This window comes from Microcaecilia unicolor, chromosome 14 (genome assembly GCF_901765095.1).
Source record: "Microcaecilia unicolor chromosome 14, aMicUni1.1, whole genome shotgun sequence".
Lineage (NCBI taxonomy): Eukaryota > Metazoa > Chordata > Amphibia > Gymnophiona > Siphonopidae > Microcaecilia > Microcaecilia unicolor.
In genome coordinates this window covers 51741299-51766938 of record NC_044044.1, presented here as the reverse complement: position 1 = coordinate 51766938, position 25640 = coordinate 51741299, and the positions used below count along the sequence as shown (strand labels likewise).

General features: G+C 46.8%; 1 protein-coding gene across 2 annotated transcripts in view; it reads left to right on the top strand.

The window, feature by feature from the left end:
- USP21 (ubiquitin specific peptidase 21) overlaps positions 1–25640 on the top strand; it is a 122901-nt gene that overhangs the window by 59899 nt on the left and 37362 nt on the right. For both annotated transcript variants that reach the window (XM_030187823.1, XM_030187822.1), the window contains exons 5-8: positions 2859–2982; positions 3784–3895; positions 13653–13790; positions 24789–24853. In XM_030187823.1, the coding sequence (XP_030043683.1) occupies positions 2859–2982; positions 3784–3895; positions 13653–13790; positions 24789–24853 (439 nt within the window). The remainder of the gene's footprint in view (positions 1–2858; positions 2983–3783; positions 3896–13652; positions 13791–24788; positions 24854–25640) is intronic.

The window sequence follows — 25640 nt, the reverse complement described above, 5'->3', positions numbered from 1 at the left end:
TTGAACTTTAGGAAAATCCAAGATCCTAAGGTTAAGATACGAACAAACATGTGGATGAAGGGGGTGAACAAACATGTGGATAAAGGCAAGCCAGTTGATATTGTGTATCTGGATTTTCAAAAGATGTTTGACAAAGTACCTCATGAAAGTTACCTCAGGAGGGTATCTGGGTGAAAGATGTCTTCAGAGCCATTTGGGCCCTTCCAGCGAGATCAAGTTCCCTCTAAGGACGAAGCAACACTGCCGGTTCTGCTCTCTTGCTCTGTAGGTGCGACCAGCCCCACCTGAACTTGATCACGGACCTCCGACATGAGCGTTTTCTCCTCTGCTCCTAGCAACTGCCTTTCAGTAGTATTGATGACTAGAGGCTGAAAGTGGAGGCTGTAGAATTTCTGGTCTCCCAAGCAGCACAGACACCCACCCCCACCCCCAGAAGAGCTGAGCGGGAGAAACTGGCTCCTCACTTGCTTCAGTTTACCACTCCTCGAAAGCTTCAAGCATCGGCTTAGACAAAGAAGAAACCAAAGTTGTAGGGATGTGTATAGCCACTTTCCCCTTCTTTTTGGAAGGCATAAAGTATGTTGTTCAGGAGGAATTCAGGAGATGCCGGAACAGTCACGGTCAGAATGTCTTGACTCCGCTCCCCTCAAGCTGCATTTATGTGAGTTCGTTGAGTATCTGAGCATAAGTGGTGCTTTCCCCATGCATTATCTCTGCGAGTTGGAGATTTTGAGATTTATGTAACATAGTAACATAGTAGATGACGGCAGAAAAAGACCTGCCTAGTCCATCCAGTCTGCTCAAGACAAACTCATATGTGTATACCTTACCTTGAATTGAATTTGTACCTGTCCTTTTCAGGGCACAGACCATATAAGTCTGCCCAGCAGTATTTCCCGCCTCCCAACCACCAGTCCCGCCTCCCATCACCGGCTCTGGCACAGACCGTATAAGTCTGCCCTCCCCTATCCTTGCTTCCCAACCACCACCCCCTCTTCCCCCCACCTGCTCCGCCACCCAATTTCAGCTAAGCTTATGAGGATGAAAGTGCAAGAAGCTTAGCGCATAGCTTAGCATGCATTCGCTTCATAATTTTCTGTGCTGTTCATGCTTCAGCCCACAAGAAATCTGGGCATAAAGAATTGTGTAGACAGCTTACTGCTTATTTAAGTCCAGTGATAACAAATGAATTGCCCATTAAATCCAACTGCAAAGAATTGCATGCACACAACCTGAATGTTTAATGCCTGTTTTTCTAACACTGGGAACTGTGTGAGTGGTCTGATGGAGGAGTAAAAGGTTAGCTCACTTTTTTTGTGGCTAGTGTTAGTGAGGTTTTGTGCCAGCATGAACTACCTGCAAGTACTATTTTTTTAGGACTGCATTTCAATTGAAATTTGAATTACACAGCTAAAAGTATGTTATTTGTTTCCCCACTACAGCAGCTTGTGACTCTGAGCCACTCACTTAACTCTCCATTGCCCAGAGCTGCAGCAGGGGGAAGAAAACCCATACCTTTAATTGTGCGATTAACCGCGATTACAAATTTTAATTGAAATGCAGCCCTAAAAATATTAAAGAATAAAAAGTAATGAAAAGATAAGAAATATAAACCGAAAATTACAAATGAAAGAATCTAAAACAGCATGCTGACTAGTTATAAACAGCCGTACAATTTTCACAGCCTACTTCAGAAAAGCAAGCCTATTTTTTTTTTCTTTTTATCCTGTTCCAGAGAGTTTACAATCTGCATTTGTACCTGAGGCAATGGAAAGTTAACTGACTTGCCACTCCTCATGATCTTGAGCAATGGGATTTGAACCTGGTTTTCCTGGTTTTCAGCCTGCTGCTGTAAACATTAAAAACAAAAAAAAAGGTGGGGTATGAGCAGGGGTGTGCTGGTAAATTTTTAACAACGGGCTCTCTCTCTGGACATAGCTGGCCCTGAAATTTGGGGGGAGGGGGGAATACATGCCTCTCTCTCCCCTCCCTTGTGCGGGCACGCTAGGCATACCTTTGTCGAGCCCCACCAGTCAATAAATGGACTGCCACCATTCTCTGGTGCTTGTTTCTGGCTCTGAGCAGCATGATGGAATCTTCTTGCGCTTGCATGAAAAGTCCCAGCCTGATGCTCAGAGTCAGAAACAAGGAGCAGGGAGCAGCAGCAGTCTATTTACTTGGCTGGTGGTGCCAGCATCACTGCCAGCAAAGTAAAAGAGAATTCAGGAGGGGGCCCAAGCCTACATTTTGGGAGTCAGTTGTTAGAATAGCCATGGGGAGGCCTACTTTAACAACCGGCTCCCAAAATTCTTAAAAACTTAACAAACGGCTCTCGAGAGCCCGTGAGAGCCCGCTCCAGCACACCACTGGGTATGAGGAGCTGGGGTGCTGCAGCTGTGAAATGGTGGGCACTGCACTGAACTGCAGAAATGCATGATAATATTGATAATATTTATATGTGGAATATATATTTGGCATTCCTCAGATATGCCCATCTAGGACTGGATTTAGTAAATGACGCTCAAAATTCAGCACCGAAAAACTTGGTGCTGAATGGTATTCTGTAATGGGTGATCCGAGATTGGCGCCCTTTATAGAATAGCGCATAACACCGAGATCTGCATGCAAGGAGTTACACCAACTGAAACCAGGTGTAAATCCTGGCATGTAAGTTGGGCTTAGATCCACATTGTTGTGTAACACTGTGCACATTTTAAGGGAACGCCCCTGACCTGCACATGCCCCTCCTGTGGCAATGGGGGAGCGTGCTGGGGCATTTGAGAGATGCCTTGAACTCCAAGCCTGGTTGACTGTGGCTCAGTTAGATATATATTTGTTTTTGCATTTGTTCCTGATAGTGCTTCATGAATGCTGTAATTCAGTGTCTGAGCAGTACTCAACCCCTCCGAGATTACTTCCTGAGGAGAGAATACCGTCATGAACAACCTGGCAGCTCCCACACGCAGCAGGACCTCACAGAAGGTGGGCTATCTTCATAGGGGTGTGTAATCTCTCCGGAGCTGGGCCGTAATCACTCAGCTTCTGGCAGTGAAATATATGGCACACCTGGTTCCATGTGAACACTGGCCAGGGGACTGGTAGCCAGAGGAAATGCATGTGTGGTGGTGGATATGGATTACAGGTCAGGAGGAAATGTGTAAAATACATCAGGAAACTGCATAAATGTTCCTCATATGTATTAATAAGAAAATGTTACAGCTGCTCAGTGTAGTATATTATCTAAAATATAGCACCAAGGCTCTGGCCAGGGGAAGCGTGTTGAGGATCACAGGGTATTAGCTGGGGGAATGTGCTAAGACTCGGGGAGGGGTATATTGGCTGGGGTACATAGTTCTGGGGCTCAGGGGAGTGCGTTGACCAGGCAGGAAGGGAGAAGAGGGTCAAGACTCAGGGATATGTATTGGTCAGGGGTGAGAAACCAAGCTTAAGTAGTAACTTAGTAGATGATGGCAGAGAAAGACCTGCATGTTCCATCCAGTCTGCCCAATAACAGGGATATATTGGTCAGAGAAAGAGAGCTGAGACTTAGAGAAGTGTATTTTTTTTTTTTTTTTTTGGGGGGGGGGAAGTATATTGGGTGATGTGCACTGAGGCTCAGGGAAGTGTATGGGTGGAGTAGAGTGTACTGAGGCTTGGGGGAGGGAGCGTATTGGGCAGGGTGGAGTGCACAGAGACTCGGGGAAGGAGGGGGGTTGGGGGGGGAGTATATTGGACAGGATGGAATGCACTGAGTCTCACAGTATTATGTTTCCTCTCTCCTAGCATTTGCTGATGTTATTGCTGCTTTGTGGCATGCTGACACTCCAGAAGCTGTGAATCCCGGGTGGTTTAAAACTGTCTTTCAGAGATATGTTCCCTCTTTCACAGGATACAGGTAGAGGATAAAGAAGAGCACCATTACTTTACCCACAAGCTCTGGCACGTGTTTGTGCTTTGTAACCTCCTCTGATGCAGGGATTCGATGCTGTACAAATCAGAGGAGAATAACACATATCTCTCCACACACAATTGCACAATGCTACGCATGAAGAGGTAGTGAATTCATTATCACACAGTCACACCACTGAGAGATATATCAATATTAAGAAATCAATTTCTGCTCCAAGAAGAGTCTGAACATGGTGATGTCAAATCAACTCTTATTCATAATAGGCTCAATTCAATGACCTCAAGCAGACTTTAAAGTGATATATAGTTTTGAACTATGTTAACAGAGGATGCTTAAGCTTTTAGATGCAAGAAACAAAACTCTAGGTTATGAGAGAACAAAGCTGAGTGCATGAGTCCAAATGCACTGGATTTTGACTGAGGCAATCTTCAGTTTAATGGAGAATTTGGCATACCTTTGCACTGAGATAGTGAAGATTAACAGTTCTTTAGCTGACTAAGCCCAGAGGCATTTAATCTCCGAATCCCGGCATACTTGGATGATGCTGAAATAATGTACAGTGGATACATAGTAACATAGTAGATGACGGCAGAAAAAGACCTGCACGGTCCATCCAGTCTGCCCAACAAGACAACTCATATGTGCTACTTTTTGTGTATACCCTACTTTGATTTGTACCTGTGCTCTTCAGGGCACAGACCGTATAAGTCTGCCCAGCACTATCCCCGCCTCCCAACCATCAGCCCCGCCTCCCAACCACCGGCTCTGGTACAGACTGTATAAGTCTGCCCAGCACTATCCCTGCCTCCCACCACCTGCTCTGGCACAGACCGTATAAGTCTGCCCAGCACTATCCCCACCTCCCAACCATCAGCCCCGCCTCCCAACCACCGGCTCTGGTACAGACTGTATAAGTCTGCCCAGCACTATCCCTGCCTCCCACCACCTGCTCTGGCACAGACCGTATAAGTCTGCCCAGCACTATCCCCACCTCCCAACCATCAGCCCCGCCTCCCAACCACCGGCTCTGGTACAGACTGTATAAGTCTGCCCAGCACTATCCCTGCCTCCCACCACCGGCTCTGGCACAGACCGTATAAGTCTGCCCAGCACTATCCCTGCTTCCCAACCACCAGTTCTGCCTCCCACCACCGGCTCTGGCACAGACCGTATAAGTCTGCCCAGCACTATCCCCACCTGCCAACCACCAGCCCCGCCTCCCGATCTCGACTAAGCTCCTGAGGATCCATTCCTTCTGCACAGGATTCCTTTATGCTTATCCCACTCATGTTTGAATTCCGTTACCGTTTTCATTTCCACCACCTCCCGCGGGAGGGCATTCCAAGCATCCACTACTCTCTCCGTGAAAAATGATGAGTAATTTTAGTTGTGCTTTGATCAGTGATTATTAAACAGCAGGTCACTATGAGCGTCGTTGCGGATCACTGCATGAAGTTTTTTGTTGAGCCTATCTTGGCTATGCACCGATTTGACAAGTCGTCTTAAAACAAGTTTTAGTCTCCCTCTCTCTGCTGAGCCATTCTGTCTGTTGGAATTTGCTGAAAGATATCATGAAGGGCAGGGGTGCCAACGTTGGAGGGTCCTTCGAAGCAGAAGCCTTTTGACTTGGAAACAGCGGCTTCTGATGGGGCCTGATCATTTTGTTCCTTTCTGTTACTGGATTTGGTGCTGATACAGCCTGAGAGAGAAGCTGTTTCCTGCTTCTCCACCCTTTTTGTAGCATTTTGCGATTACTGCAGAATTTTTCTACTAATTTAGAGCTATTTTAGGAGTATAATAAGATAGAAATTTTGGTGTGGAAAGAGGTGCGGGCAGATGATTTCCAGTTTTCAGCAGGCCTTATTTGTGCCTTAGCCAGCTATGGCAAAACACACAGAATGTGAATTATGGTTTGGAATATCTTGACTCCTATGATGTGGAGGATCATTTTTTGGGAATATTTTAAATATGTATTGGTTGATATTCAAAGTGATTTAACCGTCCAGTGCTAACCAGTTATTTTTAGCAACACTTAACTGATCAGTGCTGCTGAAAATGTCCGGTTAGTGCGTATGTCAAAAACAGCTATTTTGAGGGCAATCAGGGGAGCGGAGTCGGCACTTGGCCGGTTAAGTGACAATATTCAGCACGTAACCAGCCAGAGTAACTGCATAAATAGGACCACATAAAAGTCAGTCCTACCTTTATGTGATGCCTCATAGCTGGTTAAATGCTATGTTTATGTGTTGCCTCATAGCTGGTTAAATGCGGGAGAGGTACCACAAGATTGGAGACGATTGGATGTGGTCCCTCTCCACAAAAGTGAAGACAGCAAAGAAGTGGAAAACTCTAGACCGGTAAGTCTCTCGTTGGTGGTAGGAAAAATAATGGAGTCGCTGCTGAAAGAAAGGATAGTTAACTTTCTAGAAGCCAATGGGTTACAGGGCTCGAGGCAACATGGCTTTACCAAAGGAAAACCCTGCCAAACGAATCTTACTGACTTCTTTGACTGGGTGACCAAAGAACTGGATGAAGGACGTGCCCTAGATGTAATCTACTTGGATTTCAGCAAAGCCTTTGATACGGTCCCCCACAGAAGACTCGTGAATAAGCTGAAAGAGTTGAACTTAGGACTGAAAGTGGTGAACTGGATAGGAAACTGGTTGACCAACAGGTGGCAGAGGGTGGTGGTAAATGGAATCCGCTCGGAGGAAAGGAAGGTGAGCAGTGGAGTTCCTCAGGGGTCGGTGCTGGGGCCTATTCTGTTTAATATATTTGTGGGAGATATTGCTGAAGGATTGGAAGGAAAGGTGTGCCTTTTTGCGGATGACATGAAACTAGCCAATAGAGTGGATACCCTGAAGGGGAGTAGAAACGATGAGAAGGGATCTCCGAACGTTACAAGAATGGTCGAGGGTCTGGCAGTTAAAATTTAATTCTGCTTTTGTGTACTCAAAACCCTTGTGCTACTTTTTTCTTTTTTTTTTTATATGCTCTTAAGTATTATTTTCATATATAATTGGTGATATTTAAATTTAAATGTAAATTAAACAGTGCTCAGTTGTGCATATTACATATCACTCCGAGTGCTTGACTTAGTAATATAATCACCCACACATCACTGCACTGTGACCCTCCCTACCTCCTTATTGTCTCTTAATGATTTCTTTTGTTTTATACAGTCTCCTTTACTTCGTTGAAATTTATTATTTGCAAATGTACTTATCTCGAGGTGGGCCTTCGGTTCAGCGTTTCTCTGTGTTCGTGATGTAATAAAATCATCGGAGTAGATAATCTGCGTAACGTCGTGCTCGTGCCGCTTTAAAAACTTCTTAACATCTAGAGTCCTTATAGTTCGCTTTCTGTGTTTGTTCCCAACACAATCTGTGTTTCGCAATATCTTGTGTCGTCAGGAGAACTTATGTACTCTACAATGTAAACATATTCCATTACTGTCCACTCAACTCTTGTCCACACTGAGCCTTAATTTTCTCTATGTCACAATATTTCTTTAATCCACCTTCTCACTCCATTATTTCTTAATTATTTATTCTTTTATCATATGGATCTTGGCTTACCTGGTGCGGATCATCCTCTTTACTCATGACTCTCCTATCGAAAAGATGCCAGCGCATGCGTTGTGCTTTTTATTTTGAATTCTATTTTGCTCCTCCTTTTCGGTTATTCCTGTAACTAATCAATCTCTCGATTCAGGCCCCGTGGTATCACCGTATCCCACTGAAAAATCATTCTTTGTTCTTTGTTTTTCAATGCTTTTACTATATCGCTACCATAAGATAACCGTATTTGAGTTAGTACGGTATATTTTACATCCTCTAAACTGTGATTCATGCTGTTCCAATGTTCTACCAGAGGGGCTTCCCTCTTTTTAATCCTCAGGTTTCTCATATGTTCAGCTATTCATTGCTTGATTTTCCTAGTTGTATAGCTTATATACCATTTTGTGCATGGACATACTGTGCCATAAACTACCTGGGATGATTCACAATCCGTATCAGATAGAATCTGATAAGGTTTTCCTGTTATAGGGGGCGGAACCTGTTGTGTTTGCCATATGTATCTGCAATAAATGCATCTTAAACATGGTTTGTGTCCTCCTTCAGTTGAATCCATCATCCTTCTAGCACCCCTTGAACATTGTTGTAATAATTCCCCTTTGTTTTTTGCTCTTGTATATGCAAATAACGGGTCTTCTTCTCTAAAGTTAAGTAAAGATAGTATAGACCAATGCTTTTTGATTATATTTTTTACTTCCCCCGTTTGGGTGGAATATGGTAGCACGCACATAAATACATCCTGCTGATTTTTTTTTTGTTTCTTTTTCGGTTGCAATAACCATTGTTAGTGTGTGTTCGAAGCTCTTTTTTGTGCTTTTTTAATTATTTTGTGAGGATATCCTGTAGCTCAAAAACGGTGGTACATTTCCCATGCCTTTATCTTGAAATCATCCTTTGTGCCACAGAGTTTTCTGATTCTCAGAAACTGACCCGTCGGGATGCCAGTTTTTACTGCATACGGGTGGAAACTTTTGAAACGTAACAGAGTGTTTGTGTCTGTAGGTTTCCGAAAAATTGTAATTTCAATTTTGTTATGACTATATATAATCGTAATGTCTAAGAAGTTAATTGACAAGCCTCCTATCAGCGATTCAAATTTTATATGTTGGTCGCATTCATTGATGTAGCTCAAAAATTTTTTTTAGTTGTGTACTATCCCTTGACCATACCGTCAAAGCAGTATCTAAGAAAATGTAGTCGATACGAGAATACAAGTCATGTACCGGTGAGTAAAATGTATAATCTCTATCCCTCATATGAGTCAGTCTCCACAGATCCAATGTACCCAGCGAATAGGCTAGAGACCCCAGCGCTAGCGATTCTTTATTACCCTCTGGAGTATTAACCCCTGAGCGGTCTAGACCAGAATTCACCACTGCGTTAAAGTCCCCCTCCATGATCAAGGAGCCTTGGGCAAAGGCGGGCAAAGCATTTTTCAACCTGACAAAAAATTCCGCCTATCCAGTATTGGGTGCATATATAGACGCCACCGTTAACTCCACGTGATCTATTTTAATATGCAGAAATAAAAAACGCCCGCCCAGATCCCTCTTTACCTACCTTTATTACTTGCATAGCCAGTGAGGAATGCATCAGTACCGCCACTCCACGAGCTCTTGAGCCCTCAGGGGAGGCAAAGTAAGCCACCGGGTAGCCAGGTTGAGAAAGAAGCCTCTCATGCTTTTGTCGCAAGTGTGTTTCTTGCAAGAGGACAATATGCGGACTATGTTGTTTGAGCTCTTTAAAGAGTTTCTGTCTCTTCTGCGGCATATACAGGCCCTTAACATTGTAAGATAATATCTTTAGGTCTGTGGTCATTTCTTAATATTTAAACAGAACATTGTATAACTGCACATCAGTAAAGAGAAAGCCCCCATTATCCCAGCCTTAAGATTCCCCTTTCCCCCTGTACGAAGCCATAACCCCTCTCCCCCCCCACCCCCCCAGTGCCCAACTCCACCCCCCCTTTGACCCCTCCCGACCCCCAACTCTAATACCACCTGGAAGTCTAATGCCCTCCAAGTGGGAATCAAGGAAGTGACCCGCCACCTCAACTGCACCCCAACCCTCACTCCCCCCCCCCCTTATTGTGTCTTAAACATCACTCCAATCAAACAGCCTTCACTACATCCATACTCACACCCCACACTTTTCACACATTAATACCCCATTCATCCATTGCTCTATATAGCAACATACTTGTCTCCCTGCCCTTCCCCGTTCACACGTCTCTCACCCAACATGCCAACATGAGTGTAACTTCAATGAACAAGCTTGTAGCAATACAAGCTCTTGCCCTGTTAGGAACTTAGCCCAATTACAAGTCCCTGAGTAGTACAGTCATTCTGCACCTGGTCCAGTTCTCTCCCGGCCTCTCAGCGTTTCGGGTTATTGCGCTTTGCAGACTCCTTTGTAGCTTAGCTCTTGTTATGGGCGCCACTGCCCCTGGTGGATTGAGCGAGGTCACCAGTCCCACCTTAAATAGCGCTTCCCAGGCCTCCGCTAAAGATTGCACTCTACACTTAGTGCCCGTTTCAGGGAAAACGGGAAGCCCCATCTGTACTGAACTTGGTTCTTGATCAAAATCTCCAGGGCTGGTCTTAGCTGGCACCTCTGTTGCAGAATATACTGTGAGAGATCCTGGTATACAGAGACCTTGGCCCCTCCGTACTCCAGGGCTTGTGCCTTCCGGGCCCGTGTAAGTATCCTTTCTTTAGCTTCGTACTTATGGAATCGGACTATTATGTCCCGTGCTTGTTGTTCCTTCCTTGCGCCCAGTGCACGATGCGCTCTGTCAAGTTCTACCGGCACCTCTCCCGCCTCTGAGCCCATCAAGGTAGCACACAATGACTGCACTATCAGCGGCACATCCTCAGTCTCTCCCCCTTCAGGGACTCCACGGAACTGGAGATTATTCCCTTGGCCCCTGTTCTCCAGATCATCCAGCTTGTATTCCAGATCTGCGTTTTGTTTTTCCAGCCCCTGGATCGTTGCAGCATGTTTATTCAATGTTTCATCGAGCTTAAGCTCAGCCTCCTCCACCCTGCCTCCCAGCTCTCGGAGCGCCGAGCTCAGCGAGTCCATTCTCTCCAAAATCTCCTCCTTGGAGTGCTTTATCTCATCCTGTATGTTTGAAAGAAATTTTCAGAGCTCTCCAGAAATACCTTTTTTCGATGGTGGGGGACGAGTCTCCGCTAAAGACAAAGCGGAATCCAAATCAGATGGAGAGGCCCGTTCAGGAGACTCGTGACGGTGTGCTGCCCTGCCCCCCACGCTTTTCTCCTGCCTCTCGGGTTCTTTTTTCCGGGCGGAGGAAGCTTTACTCATGGCGAGCTCTCTTTAGATGGGTTTTCAAATCACTTTTTCCACTCACAGCTCTGCTTAAGACCACTATTTATTGCTTCAAACGGGTGTAGGGAACAGAGCAAAGAAGCTAGGCTGCCATATCGTGCGATGACGTCACTTCCTCTCCGGTATCCTCGTTTCATAAGCGCTTCCTTATTCTGTTTGTTTTCCTATCAAGAGTTCTCAACCTCAACCTATTTGTTTCTGATGGCTGTTACATAGGCTCGTCAGGACTGTGACCGTTGGCCCTGTCAGCAGTTTCATCTTTCATCGCAATGGAGTGGTTCTCTGCGTGTACCCTAGGTTCCTACCTTGGGTTGTATCGAGGTTTGATCTACATTAGTTGCTGTCTTGCCTCCATCCTTCATTCTGTCTCATGCATGGCAAGCATGTATTCCACTCATTGCACTGCAAGTGGACACTGGCCTGACCTTGATGTGGCCTCAGCCCCTCAGGTTTTTTTCTTAGCCTTTAGTTACCTTCCTTCCTACAGGAGGTGGCTTGCCATCGGGGATTGCCAAATGTCTGTTTAGCTACCTCCTTATTTTTTCTTTTCCTTCCACCTAGGCCGGGCTACCCAGGATAGTCCTCTTCAGACTTGCCTTGTCAATGCAATGACTATATTGTTCATTTCTATTAGGAAGCTTGGTTGTGCTGTTGTGTTCTCTTCATTCCACACATTAATGTCTCATTCCTGCTCAGGGTAGCATGCCTGCGGCAGCATTCCCATCACAGATTTGATAGAATAGTAATGCACTTTTACTTTGGATTCTAGAATTCAACTCCACCCGCCTAGACCCTTTTTATTTTTCCCAGGCTTCATTTCCGACGATTTTCTTACCGGTTTCTCTGTATTCCTACCTTGCTGTTGCGAAGTGCAAGTTGTCATTGTTTGTTGATCTTGGAGTTGTCTTCTATGCTATAGTATTTTACTGTTGGTCCCGCATTCGTGTGGCAGGCAGGAAAACACTCGTGCATGTGCACTGGAGCGTGTCTTGCACTCCAAAAGAGCTTAGTGAAAAGCTTGATACAAGCTCTGGACCGGGCAACGTGGCATTGTGTTACCCCAATTGTGAGAATATTTAGCCTGCTGTCCTCAGAGAATACCTGCTGTGCAAGTTACATAGTAACATAGTAGATGACGGCAGAAAAAGACCTGCACGGTCCATCTAGTTAGGTGACCTGTTTAAAATTACCCCTAAGAGGGAATGATTTAAGGGTCTTGAACGTGTAAAATTATGTTCACATGCTCAGCTAAGCTCTTATAAAATTGCCTAGGGGATATATGCATATTAAAAAAAAAAACCAAACGAGGCACTTTGAAACATAGAGCCTACTTTTACACATATGCATTTGTGGAGGGGGGAGGGGAGAAAGATCGAACAGCAGTGGGATTGGTATTTAAGTGCATATTGTACAAAATACACACGTGCCAGTTCTTACTGGCATAAACTTGCACATTTTCATATCTGCATCGGAGTAGGTGTAAATATGTACAGTTCATTTCCTTGGGCTAATTTTATAAAGACACATGGGTGTATATATTGCCTTTATAATATAGGTGCCTATCCTGCTTATTTTCAAAAGAGATCGCCGGCCATCTTCCGACACAAATCGGGAGATGGCCGGCCATCTCATGAACCCGGCCAAATCAGTATAATGGAAAGCCGATTTTGGCTGGCTCCGACTGCTTTCCGTCGCAGAGCCAGCCAAAGTTAAAGGGAGTGTTTCGGAAGGGTATGGAAGGCGGGATGGGGACGTGGTTATGAGATGGCCAGCTTCGGCCGATAATGGAAAAAAGATGGCCGGCTCTGACGAGCATTTGGCCGGCTTCTGGTCCATTTATTTTTAGGACCAAGCCTCAAAAAAAGTGCCCCAATTGACCAGATGACCACCGGAGAGAATCGGGGATCACCTCCCCTTACTCCCCCAGTGGTCACCAACCCCCTCCCACCCCAAAAAAAAAATGTTAACCTATTTTTTGCCAGCCTCTGTGCCAGCCTGAAATGTCATACCTAGCTCCCTGTCAGCAGTATGCAGGTCCCTGGAGCAGATTTTTATGGGTGCAGTGCACGTCAGGCAGGTGGACCCAGGCCCACCCCCCCTACCTGTTACACTTTTGGTGGTAAATGGGAGCCCTCCAACCCCCCCCCCAAAACCCACTGTACCCACATGTAGGTGCCCCCCTTCACCCCTTAGGGCTATGGTAGTGGTGTAGAGTTGTGGGGAGTGGGTTTTGGGGGGCTCAGCATCCAAGGCAAGGGAGCTATGCACCTGGGACCAATTTTTGAAGTCCACTGCAGTGCCCCCGGTTGGTGTCCTGGCATGTGAGGGGGACCAGTGTACTACAAATGCTGGCTCCTCCCACGACTAAATGCCTTGGATTTGGCCGTCTTTGAGATCGCCGGCATTAGTTTCCATTATCGCCGGAAATCGATGCCGACCATCTCTAAAGCTGGCCCAAATACAGACATTTGGCCGGCTCCAACTATATTATCGAAACAAAAGATAGCCAGCTATCTTTTCTCGATAATATGGTCGGGGTGCCGTTTTACGGCGCCGGCCATCTATTTGGCCGGCGCCCCTCCACGTGCCTTGACAGCTTAGACATCTTGTTATAAAATTATCTTTTCAAAAATGTGCCTATTTGCGTTTATAAAATAGGATCCTACAGTGATCCCCAATAGGGCACTAATGCTGTCAAGCAAATTTACACCTGCTCCAAGGTGCTTAATGAGTTCTTTTCCTGATTCCTTTGTGATGTGAACAAAAATTTAAAGAAATATGCCAATAACCACAATGAGAGTCTGTTCTTGCAGTCAACAGGATGCTCAGGAATTCCTCAAGTTTTTAATGGACCGGTTCCATGTGGAAATCAATAGGAAAGGTCGAAGAACTCCAAGCATTCTTTCTGATGCAAAGCGCCCTTCCGTTTTGGAGCCCTCAGATGCCCCCAGGTAACCAAGACGCCAATGGATCTGAGATTGCTCTGTGCTGGGTAGAGGGTTTCTTTCCTTCCCTGGTTGCTTCTTGCCACCCTCCTGCATCTCCCTTCTCGTGAGGATTTTCAAACCAGAGCAATATAAGTATTGTAAGTTGGATTGATTCCTAACTACTGAAAATAGAGAGGCATTTGCTGACACACAGAATCTTTTAGAGTGTGGCCCACTGGTGATCAGCTGAATTTGTCATTGGGTTTGGTTCAGTGAGAACTCGGCCTTATTGTATATATGTATATATTATTATTTTTAAAAAAATTGATATATCACTTAGCCCATTAGGATAACAGCGGTGTACAATAAAATAAGCATCAAGTAAAGAAAATAAAAGAATGCCGTTAAATAGTAGGCAAAATGTTATAATTCATCACCAAACCTACAAAGAAGAGAAGAATGGCTGCGGGGACAGAGAACCAGAGCCTTTCATTCTTATCCAGAATAATGAGCAAGGTGCTTTCCAACTCTATCCCTCCCAGGAAGAAATGATCTTATCTTCCTCTGTCATAGACCGGTGGCCGTGTTTGGGGGAAAAATAAATCTCAGAACCTACCTAACCACTGGATGAGTGACTAGAAAGCAGATCTTCCCCCAACCAGAGTCCAGCATTTTAACCATTTCTAGGAAATTCTTGAAGCCTTGTGTCCTAACTCCTTTCCCATATCCCCAATCTGATTTGACTACTACTACTACTTATCTTTTTCTGTAGAGCTACTAGACGTACACAGCACTGTACATTTGAATATTTGAGCCTGCAAATAGGTGGGAAAATGTGGGGTGTAAATGTAATAAATAAATATGAACAGACAGTCCTTACTCGAAAGTGCTTACAATCTAATCAGGACAGAGAAACAGGACAAATAAGGGATAAGGGAATTACTAAGGTAGGAATGATAAAACCAGACATGGGTACTGTACAAGTGAACAGGGGTTAGGAGTTAAAAGCAGCATCAAAAAGGTGGGTTTTTAACCTAGATTTGAAGACGACCAGAAATGGACCTTGATGTACTTACTGGCTCAGGAAGTCTATTCCAGGCATATGGTGCAGCAAGATAAAAGGAACAGAGTCTGAAGTTGGCAGTGGAGGAGAAGGGTACAGATAAGAGAGATTTATCCAATGAACGGAGTTCCCGGGGAGGAGTGTAGGGAGAGATAAGAGTGGAGAGATACTGAGGAGCTACAGAGTGAATGCACTTGTAAGTCAATAAGAGGAGTTTGAACTGTATGTGAAAACAGGTAGGGAACCAATGAAGTGACTTGAGGAGAGGGCTAATATGAGCATAGCGACACTGGTTGAATATAAGTCATGCAGAAGAATTTTGAACAGATTGAAGGGGAGAGAGATGGCTTAGTGGGAGACCTGCCAGAAGCAATAGTCTAAGCGAGAGGTGATAAGGGCTTTGGTAGTTTGTTCAGAAAGGAAAGAATGAATTTTGATGATACTATAGAGAAAGAAATAATGGATTTTAGCAGTCTGTTGGATATGTGCAGAGAAAGAGAGAGAGGAGTCAAAGATAACCCCAAGGTTATGAGCTGATGAGACAAGGAGGATGAGAGTGTTATCCATAGAGAGAGAGAATGGGGGAAGAGTATAGGTGGAGAAAAGAAGAGGTCCCAAGACAGAGCCCTGAGGTACACCAACTGATAGTGAAATAGAAGCAGAGGAGGATCCACCAGAGCATACACTAAAAGATGAGAAAGATGATAAGAAAATCAGGAAAGAACAGAGCCCTAAAATCCAAGTGAGGACAGCCTATCAAGGAGTAGGTGGTGATCAACAGTGTCAAAAACAGCAGATCGATCGAGAAGGATGAGGATAGAATAGAGACCTCTGGATCTGGCCAGGAACAGGTCATTGGTGACTTTAGCAAGGGCTGTTTGTTGAATGAAGAGGGCGAAAGCCAGATTTAAGTGGATCAAGAATAGCTTAAGATGAAAGAAAGTCAAGACAACGGCAGTGAACAGCGCGTTCAAGTATCTTGGATAGGAAAGGGAGGAGGGACATGGGGCAGTAGTTGGAATGAAATATATAATATAGGCGCGTCTGTTCTTTTCTGTCACAGTGGACAAATTGTAAGTGAAAATCATTGTCCAGCAACTTAGTTAAGCTATACAACTTGGGACTTGCGTTCCCAGTGGGTATGAGCCTGTATGGCCGAACAGGCATGACTGGCAGACTGCTTATGAGAATTCCAACAGGCTCCTGTCTCTGTCTCTTATTCATTTATTGGGATTTATTAACCACCTTTATGAAGCGATTTCCCTAAGGTGGTGTACAGTAGGCGCTGTCTGACATAAAATGTACAATTTTTTAACAATATAAACAATAATAAAAATAACAAATACGATAAAGGGGTTAAACTCGGAGATGACAAATTGAATCCTAGTAGTAGGACTAATGTGAAAAATAATCAGAAATATAAACATTTAACAGCACTGTAAGACAGTCATATAACAGAAATATACAAATAATACCATAATAGGCAGCATGGAAGAAAATTCATTTAACATAGAAATGATACCCACAATGTCACCGCAGTATAAACGAAACACCTTAATAGGCACATTAGAACATTCAAATAACATAGGTAAGATGCTAACCCTGTTCTTACAATACCATACAGTGAAACTTCTTAATAGAGATGAGGGGGCAAGTGTAGTTGAGATATATACACAGAAGAAACCAAAGGCAAATTATAGGTACAGTTGAGTAAGATATGAGGAACTAGTGTGAGTTACAGGGTGTGCAGTAGCTAGTCCAGGTGCAGAGTGATTGGATAGTCAGGCTTGGGTGAAGAGCCAGGCTTTCACTTTGATTTAGATGTAGCTCCTCTGTGCGTGAGTTTGAGTGTGGAGTCTACTCCTGAGAAGACTGGTATCACATTGTTCAATTGAGGGTACAGATAGTGTTGCTCCTTGAGAGGAACTTAGGGACCTTATAAGTCATACATACAGATAGCAAACTTCTCGGGTTTTGGGAATTATTTTCGATACTACCTTGTGTTTTGAACCACAAATTAACAATGTAGTAAAGAAATTATTTTTTAAACTAAGGCAACTAAGATCCATTTGGCCCTATTTTTATAGGAAATATTTTGTATTGCTGGTACAGGTGTTTGTATTGTCGCAGTTGGAGTACTGTAATTCAGTTTACATAGCATTGCCCCAGAAACAATTGGCTAGATTGCAGCTTCTACAAAGCACAGCTACTAAGTTGATCTTTGGACATCATAAATATGATAGTTATACCATTGCTGAATGAGTTACACTGGTTACCAGTAAAAGCCAGGATAGTGTATAAGATCTCGTGCCTGTTTTTTAAGTCTTTAAATGGTCAGAGTTCTGTTTACCCATATGAATTGTTGAACAGTTCTACTTTTCGTTTGACGTCTAGAATTAAGAAAAGTAATCTTCTTCTATACACAGCCATTAAACATATAACACCTAAACGTAACCATAAACACTCATACTTCTATCAGGCAACTCGTTTCTGGAACTCTTTACCATTAGATCTAAGATTAGAAAGTTCCTATGGCTTATTTCGTAAGAATCGTAAAATGTTTTTGTTTCATGAATACTTAGTAGTAGATGCTGTATAATTGACCTATTTATGTTATATTAATCTGTGTAAACTGTATCTGTAATTATGCAACTGTATGTTTAAGCACTATTGTTGTACACTGCTTTGTACCCATTCAAGGAAATTAGTGGTATATTAAGTGCCAGATTAGATTAGAAATACAATAGTTTAAAAAATGTACAGTATGCGTAAAACAAAATAGAAAAGTTTTTAAAAATCAGGACAGACTCATTAAGAATGAAATGAAAATACAATAAACCTGGAGAACTAACTTAGATACAGATGAAAATAGCCATTTCTCCGAGGACAAGCAGGCTGCTTGTTCTCACTGATGGGTGACGTCCTCGGCAGCCCCTCCAATCGGAATCTTCCTAGCAAAGTCCTTTGCTAGCTCTCGCGCGCCCGCGCGCACCGCGCATGCGCGGCCGTCTTCCCGCCCGAAACCGGCTCTAGCCGGCCAGTCTTCTTTCGTCCGCACTCGGTACGGCTGTGTTTTTGTCGTGTCGAGCCCCGGAGAGTCGACCTCGCGCGTCCGTTTTATATTGACGTGTTTTTCTTCGAAAAAGTTCTGTAAATTTGTCGGGAAGTGCTCCGAAAACCCCCTTGGGTTTCGTTTTCCCCTTCCCGTATTTCCAGTTTTGCCCCGGTAAGTTTTCTTTCGTCGTCGGGGATAGGCCTCTTTTCGGCCTCGGTCGAGATTTTTTCTCCCTTAAAGTTTTGGTGCTCCAAATTCGTCATTTCGGATTTTGACTTCGCCGGCGTGATTTTTCCGCCCATGACATCGAAGCCTTCCAGCGGCTTCAAGAAGTGCACCCAGTGCGCCCGGGTAATCTCGCTCACTGATAGGCACTCTTCGTGTCTTCAGTGTCTGGGGGCCGAGCACCGTCCCCAGAACTGTAGTCTGTGTTCCCTGTTACAAAGGCGGACTCAAGTAGCGAGATTAGCCCAGTGGAACGTTTTGTTCTCGGGCTCTTCGTCGGCATCGGCACCGGGGTCATCGTGTGCATCGACGTCATCAGCGTCCAGACCTTCATCCTTGGCTGCCAGTGCATCGAGTGCATCGAGTGCATCGAGGCATCGGCCCTCTGCATCGGCGCCGAGACATCGGATAGCTGCATCGACGTCGGTGGTACCGGGACCTCGTCTCCTGATGTCGTCGGACGGTGGTGCATCGAGTGGAGTGCAGGTGAGGGCTGTCCATTCCCCTGCTGATGGCGGTGAGCCCTCGGGTGGGTCTCCTCCTACCCTGAGGGCTCCTGCGGTACAGCCCCCCCGAGACCGACCCTCTTCGGTCTCGGCCCCGAGGAAGCGACGGATGGATTCTACGTCCTCCTCGTCGGTGCCGGGGAGCTCCGGTGACATGCTTCGGAAGAAGTCGAAGAAGCATCGACACCGGTCCCCTCCCCGCGTCGGCACCGAGAGCTCTGGGTCGCCGAGGGAGTCGGCACCCAGCAGGCATCGGCACCGAGAGGACCGCTCACCCTCTGTTCAGGAGGTGTCGATGCGCTCCACTCTGGACAGCCCGGAACAGCCTCCACGCCCGGAACAGGTTCTGACGTCGACGCCTGCATCGACCTCCATGCCTTTCTCTGCAGCCGCTCTGAACGAGAGCCTCCGGGCCGTTCTCCCAGAGATTCTGGGAGAGCTGTTGCGCCCTACCCCTCCGGTACCGGCGGTGCTTGCGCCTCCGGTACCGTCGAGCGTGGCGCCGGCTGGCCCATCGCCCAGGTTGAGGTCCTCGACGTCGGTACCGCGTGCGGTGCCGACTGCGGCCACCTCCCAGGAGGGCTCCCCGACTACGTCGGCGGAGGGAGCTTCGCCGATGCGGGCGAGGGAGTCTACCTCTCGACGCCCCCATCGTGGACGTGGCTCCACGGAGTCGAGCCGGGCGCGGTTGCAGACGCAGGTCCGTGAACTTGTGTCTGACACCGAGGGTGAGGCCTCGTGGGGAGAAGAAGAAGACCCCAGATATTTCTCTGACGAGGAGTCTGAAGGTCTTCCTTCTGATCCCACTCCCTCTCCTGAAAGACAGCTTTCTCCTCCCGAGAGTCTGTCTTTTGCTTCCTTTGTCCGGGAGATGTCTACGGCCATCCCCTTCCCGGTGGTTGTGGAGGACGAGCCCAGGGCTGAAATGTTTGAGCTCCTGGACTATCCTTCTCCACCTAAGGAAGCGTCCACTGTTCCCTTGCATCATGTCCTGAAAAAGACATTGCTTGCGAACTGGACCAAGCCACTAAGTAATCCCCACATTCCCAAGAAGATCGAGTCCCAGTACCGGATCCATGGGGACCCAGAGCTGATGCGCACCCAGTTGCCTCACGACTCTGGAGTTGTGGATCTGGCCCTAAAGAAGGCTAAGAGTTCTAGGGAGCATGCTTCGGCGCCCCCGGGCAAAGACTCTAGAACCTTAGACTCCTTTGGGAGGAAGGCCTACCATTCCTCTATGCTCGTGGCCAAGATTCAGTCTTACCAGCTCTACACGAGCATACACATGCGGAATAATGTGCGGCAGTTGGCGGGCTTGGTTGATGCTCTTCCCCCTGAGCAAGCCAAGCCTTTTCAGGAGGTGGTCAGGCAGCTGAAGGCGTGCAGAAAATTCCTGGCCAGAGGAGTGTATGACACTTTTGATGTTGCGTCCAGGGCCGCTGCTCAAGGTGTGGTGATGCGCAGGCTCTCATGGCTGCGTGCCGCCGACCTGGAGAATAGACTCCAGCAGCGGATTGCGGACTCGCCTTGCCGTGCGGACAATATTTTTGGAGAGAAAGTCGAACAGGTGGTAGAGTCTCTCCACCAGCGGGACACCGCATTCGACAAGTTCTCCCGCCGGCAGCCTTCAGCTTCTACCTCTACAGGTAGACGATTTTTCGGGGGAAGGAAGACTGTTCCCTATACTTCTGGTAAGCGTAGGTACAATCCTCCTTGCCGACAGCCTGCGGCCCAGGCTAAGCCCCAGCGCGCTCGCTCTCGTCAGCAGCGTGCGCCTCAGCAAGGCCCCGCGGCTCCCCAGCAAAAGCAAGGGGCGAGCTTTTGACTGGCTCCAGCAGAGCATAGCCGACATCCAAGTGTCAGTGCCGGACGACCTGCCAGTCGGAGGGAGGTTGAAAGCTTTTCACCAAAGGTGGCCTCTCATAACCTCCGATCAGTGGGTTCTCCAAATAGTCCGGCAAGGATACACCCTCAATTTGGCCTCCAAACCTCCAAATTGTCCACCGGGAGCTCAGTCTTACAGTTTCCAGCACAAGCAGGTACTTGCAGAGGAACTCTCCGCCCTTCTCAGCGCCAATGCGGTCGAGCCCGTGCCATCCGGGCAAGAAGGGCTGGGATTCTATTCCAGGTACTTCCTTGTGGAAAAGAAAACAGGGGGGATGCGTCCCATCCTAGACCTAAGGGCCCTGAACAAATATCTCGTAAAAGAAAAGTTCAGGATGCTTTCCCTGGGCACCCTTCTCCCCATGATTCAGCAAAACGATTTGCTATGCTCTCTGGACTTGAAGGATGCCTACACACACATCCCGATACTGCCAGCTCACAGACAGTATCTGCGATTTCAGTTGGGCACACGCCACTTCCAGTACTGTGTGCTACCCTTTGGGCTCGCCTCTGCGCCCAGGGTGTTCACAAAGTGCCTAGCTGTGGTAGCAGCGGCACTTCGCAGGCTGGGGGTGCACGTGTTCCCATATCTCGACGATTGGCTGGTGAAGAACACATCCGAGGCAGGAGCCCTGCAGTCCATGCAGATGACTATTCGCCTCCTGGAGCTACTGGGGTTTGTGATAAATTACCCAAAGTCCCATCTTCTACCAGTGCAGAAACTCGAATTCATAGGGGCTCTGCTGGATTCTCGGACGGCTCGTGCCTATCTCCCAGAGACGAGAGCCAACAACTTGTTGTCCCTCGTCTCGCGGGTGCGAGCGTCCCAGCAGATCACAGCTCGGCAGATGTTGAGATTGCTGGGCCACATGGCCTCCACAGTTCATGTGACTCCCATGGCCCGTCTTCACATGAGATCTGCTCAATGGACCCTAGCCTCCCAGTGGTATCAGGCCGCTGGGGGTCTAGAAGACGTGATCCACCTGTCCACGAGTTTTCTCAAATCCCTGCATTGGTGGACGATTTGGTCCAATCTGACTCTGGGACGTCCTTTCCAAATTCCTCAGCCACAAAAAGTGCTGACAACGGATGCGTCTCTCCTGGGATGGGGAGCTCATGTCGATGGGCTTCACACCCAAGGAAGCTGGTCCCTCCAGGAACGCGGTCTACAGATCAATCTCCTGGAGTTGCGAGCGATCTGGAACGCTCTGAAGGCTTTCAGAGATCGGCTGTCCCATCAAATTATCCAAATTCAGACAGACAACCAGGTTGCCATGTACTATGTCAACAAGCAGGGGGGCACCGGATCTCGCCCCCTGTGTCAGGAAGCCGTCAGCATGTGGCTCTGGGCTCGCCGTCTCGGCATGGTGCTCCAAGCCACATATCTGGCAGGCGTAAACAACAGTCTGGCCGACAGACTGAGCAGGATTATGCAACCTCACGAGTGGTCGCTCAACTCCAGAGTGGTGCGCCAGATCTTCCAAGCGTGGGGCACCCCCTTGGTGGATCTCTTCGCATCTCGAGTGAACCACAAAGTCCCTCAGTTCTGTTCCAGGCTTCAGGCCCCCGGCAGACTGGCATCGGATGCCTTCCTCCTAGATTGGGGGGAGGGCCTGCTGTATGCTTATCCTCCCATTCCTCTGGTGGGGAAGACTTTGTTGAAACTCAAGCAAGACCGAGGCACCATGATCCTGATTGCTCCTTTTTGGCCGCGTCAGATCTGGTTCCCTCTTCTTCTGGAGTTGTCCTCCGAAGAACCGTGGAGATTGGAGTGTTTTCCGACCCTCATCACACAGGACGAAGGGGCTCTTCTGCATCCCAGCCTCCGGTCCCTGGCTCTCACAGCCTGGATGTTGAGAGCGTAGACTTTGCCTCTTTGGGTCTGTCAGAGGGTGTCTCCCGTATCTTGCTTGCTTCCAGGAAAGACTCCACTAAGAGGAGTTACTTCTTCCAATGGAGGAGGTTTGCCGTCTGGTGTGACAGCAAGGCCCTAGATCTTCGCTCTTGTCCTACACAGACCCTGCTTGAATACCTTCTGCACTTGTCTGAGTCTGGTCTCAAGACCAACTCTGTAAGGGTTCACCTTAGTGCAATCAGTGCATACCATTACCGTGTGGAAGGTAAGCCGATCTCAGGACAGCCTTTAGTTGTTCGCTTCATGAGAGGTTTGCTTTTGTCGAAGCCCCCTGTCAAGCCTCCTACAGTGTCATGGGATCTCAATGTCGTTCTCACCCAGCTGATGAAACCTCCTTTTGAGCCACTGAATTCCTGCCATCTGAAGTACTTGACCTGGAAGGTCATTTTCTTGGTGGCAGTTACTTCAGCTCGTAGAGTCAGTGAGCTTCAGGCCCTGGTAGCCCAGGCCCCTTATACCAAATTTCATCATAACAGAGTAGTCCTCCGCACTCACCCTAAGTTTCTGCCGAAGGTTGTGTCGGAGTTCCATCTGAACCAGTCAATTGTCTTGCCAACATTCTTTCCCCGTCCTCATTCCTGCCCTGCTGAACGTCAGCTGCACACATTGGACTGCAAGAGAGCATTGGCCTTCTATCTGGAGCGGACACAGCCCAACAGACAGTCCGCCCAATTGTTTGTTTCTTTTGATCCCAACAAGAGGGGAGTGGCTGTAGGGAAACGCACCATATCCAATTGGCTAGCAGATTGCATTTCCTTCACTTACGCCCAGGCTGGGCTGGCTCTTGAGGGTCATGTCACGGCTCATAATGTTAGAGCCATGGCTGCGTCGGTAGCCCACTTGAAGTCAGCCACCATGGAGGAAATTTGCAAAGCTGCGACGTGGTCATCTGTCCACACATTCACATCTCATTACTGCCTGCAGCAGGATACCCGACGCGACAGTCGGTTCGGGCAGTCAGTTCTTCAGAACCTGTTTGGGCTTTAGGATCCAACTCCACCCCCCGAGGGCCCTGTTTGTTCTGTTCCAGGCTGCACTCTCAGTTAGTTGGTAAATTTTTTAGGTCAATCTCAGTTATGTCCTCGCCGTTGCGAGGCCCAATTGACCATGGTTGTTGTTTTGAGTGAGCCTGGGGGCTAGGGATACCCCATCAGTGAGAACAAGCAGCCTGCTTGTCCTCGGAGAAAGCGAATGCTACATACCTGTAGAAGGTATTCTCCGAGGACAGCAGGCTGATTGTTCTCACAAACCCGCCCGCCTCCCCTTTGGAGTTGTGTCTTCCCTTGAAGTGTATTGTCTTGCTACATACTGGACTGGCCGGCTAGAGCCGGTTTCGGGCGGGAAGACGGCCGCGCATGCGCGGTGCGCGCGGGCGCGCGAGAGCTAGCAAAGGACTTTGCTAGGAAGATTCCGATTGGAGGGGCTGCCGAGGACGTCACCCATCAGTGAGAACAATCAGCCTGCTGTCCTCGGAGAATACCTTCTACAGGTATGTAGCATTCGCTGTCTTACAACATTTCCTAAATGTAAGTAATCTTTGGTAACTTCATTTCCCTTGGAACAGAATTCCAGAGCAGAGTCATCTAATGAAATAAGATTGGCTAGTGTCAACCTGCTTTTATCTCTTTGATAGAAGAGAAAAGTATAGTTCCTGTAGAGAACAATGGGAATATAAGCTTTAGCCTGTGTCTCTTAGATAGCAAAGACTTTGCTCTCTTTGATTTTTAAGACTCTTTTTGAACAGTTTAAAATATATTCTGGCTTTTACTGGAAGTCCTTGAAGATTCTCTACTATTGGAAAAACATGGTCATATAATTTGAAGTACTAGGAGCCTTCACAAACAGGACAAATCCTTTGATTGCATAACATGTGTCTTGTACATCAATCTTGTACCATTGACCCGACACGGGCCGTGTTTCGGCGCAAAGCACCTGTGTCAGGGGTCTATATTAAACATAAATGTAATTTAAAATCATATACTTTAAACCAAATGCAATGAAAGAGCTGACATCACAAAAGGAAACTTAAAAGAACCAATACACATAATATATGTGAAGGCTTCTAGTACTTTTTTTTCTTTTCGGACTTTGTTTTTGTGCTTTGAACCTTCTCTTTGTTGTTTCATGTAATTTGAAGCCCATAAGAATGCAAGCTAGCATATTTTATATGTATTGCAGTTTAATCAGCTGGGTTTTTTTTAAACCAAGCAGAAGATTACAGTAACCTTGGTGTCCCATTTATCAGAGTGTGAATCAGAGTTGCTAGATTGGTCTGACTACAGTAAGACTGTAAATTTTGAATGATTCAAAGTTGCAGCATGACTTTACATTTATAAATTTATAGGTGTGACTGTTTGTTCTCTCCTTTTTAAAGCGATGATGAAAAAGCCAGTCACATGTGGAAACGTTACTTGGAAAGGGAAGACAGCAAAATAGTAGGTAAGAATTTTTCTGCTTGGAGTGGTACCAAAGACCAGTGTCCCTTGGGATATTACCAGATCTCCTCCTTTACTGTGTATACAACTAAAGCCTCAACAGCTTGGCCCATAGAAAGGAAAGGACAAGCTTCTTTCTTGTCAGAGTCTGGTCTCATGACTAACTCAGTAAGGGTTCACCTTAGTGCAATCAGCGTGTAGAAGGTCAGCCTATCTCTGGACAGCCTTTAGTGGTCCGATTTATGAGAGGTTTGCTTTTGTCAAAGCCCCCTGTCCAAACTCCACCAGTGCCATGGGATCTCAACGTCGTTCTCACCCAGCTGGTGAAGCGTCCTTTTGAGCCACTGAATTCCTGCCATCTGAAGTACTTGACCTGGAAGGTCATTTTCTTGGTGGCTGTTACTTCAGCTCGTAGAATCAGTGAGCTCCAAGCCCTGGTAGTCCATGCTCCTTATATCAAATTTCATCATAACAGAGTAGTCCTCCGCACTCATCCTAAGTTCTTGCCGAAGGTGGTGTCGGAGTTCCACCTGAACCAGTCAATTGTCTTGCCAACATTTTTTCCCCATCCACATACCCGCCCTGGTGAGGACAAGTTGCACACCTTGGACTGTAAGAGAGCATTAGCCTTTTACGTGGCGCGGACAAAGCCCCATCAACAGTCCGTCCAGCTGTTTGTTTCTTTTAATCCCAACAGGATGGGAGTTGCCATCTGAAAACGCACCATCTCCAGTTGGCTAGCAGATTGCATTTCCTTCACTTATGCCCAAGCTGGGCTGACTTTGGAAGGC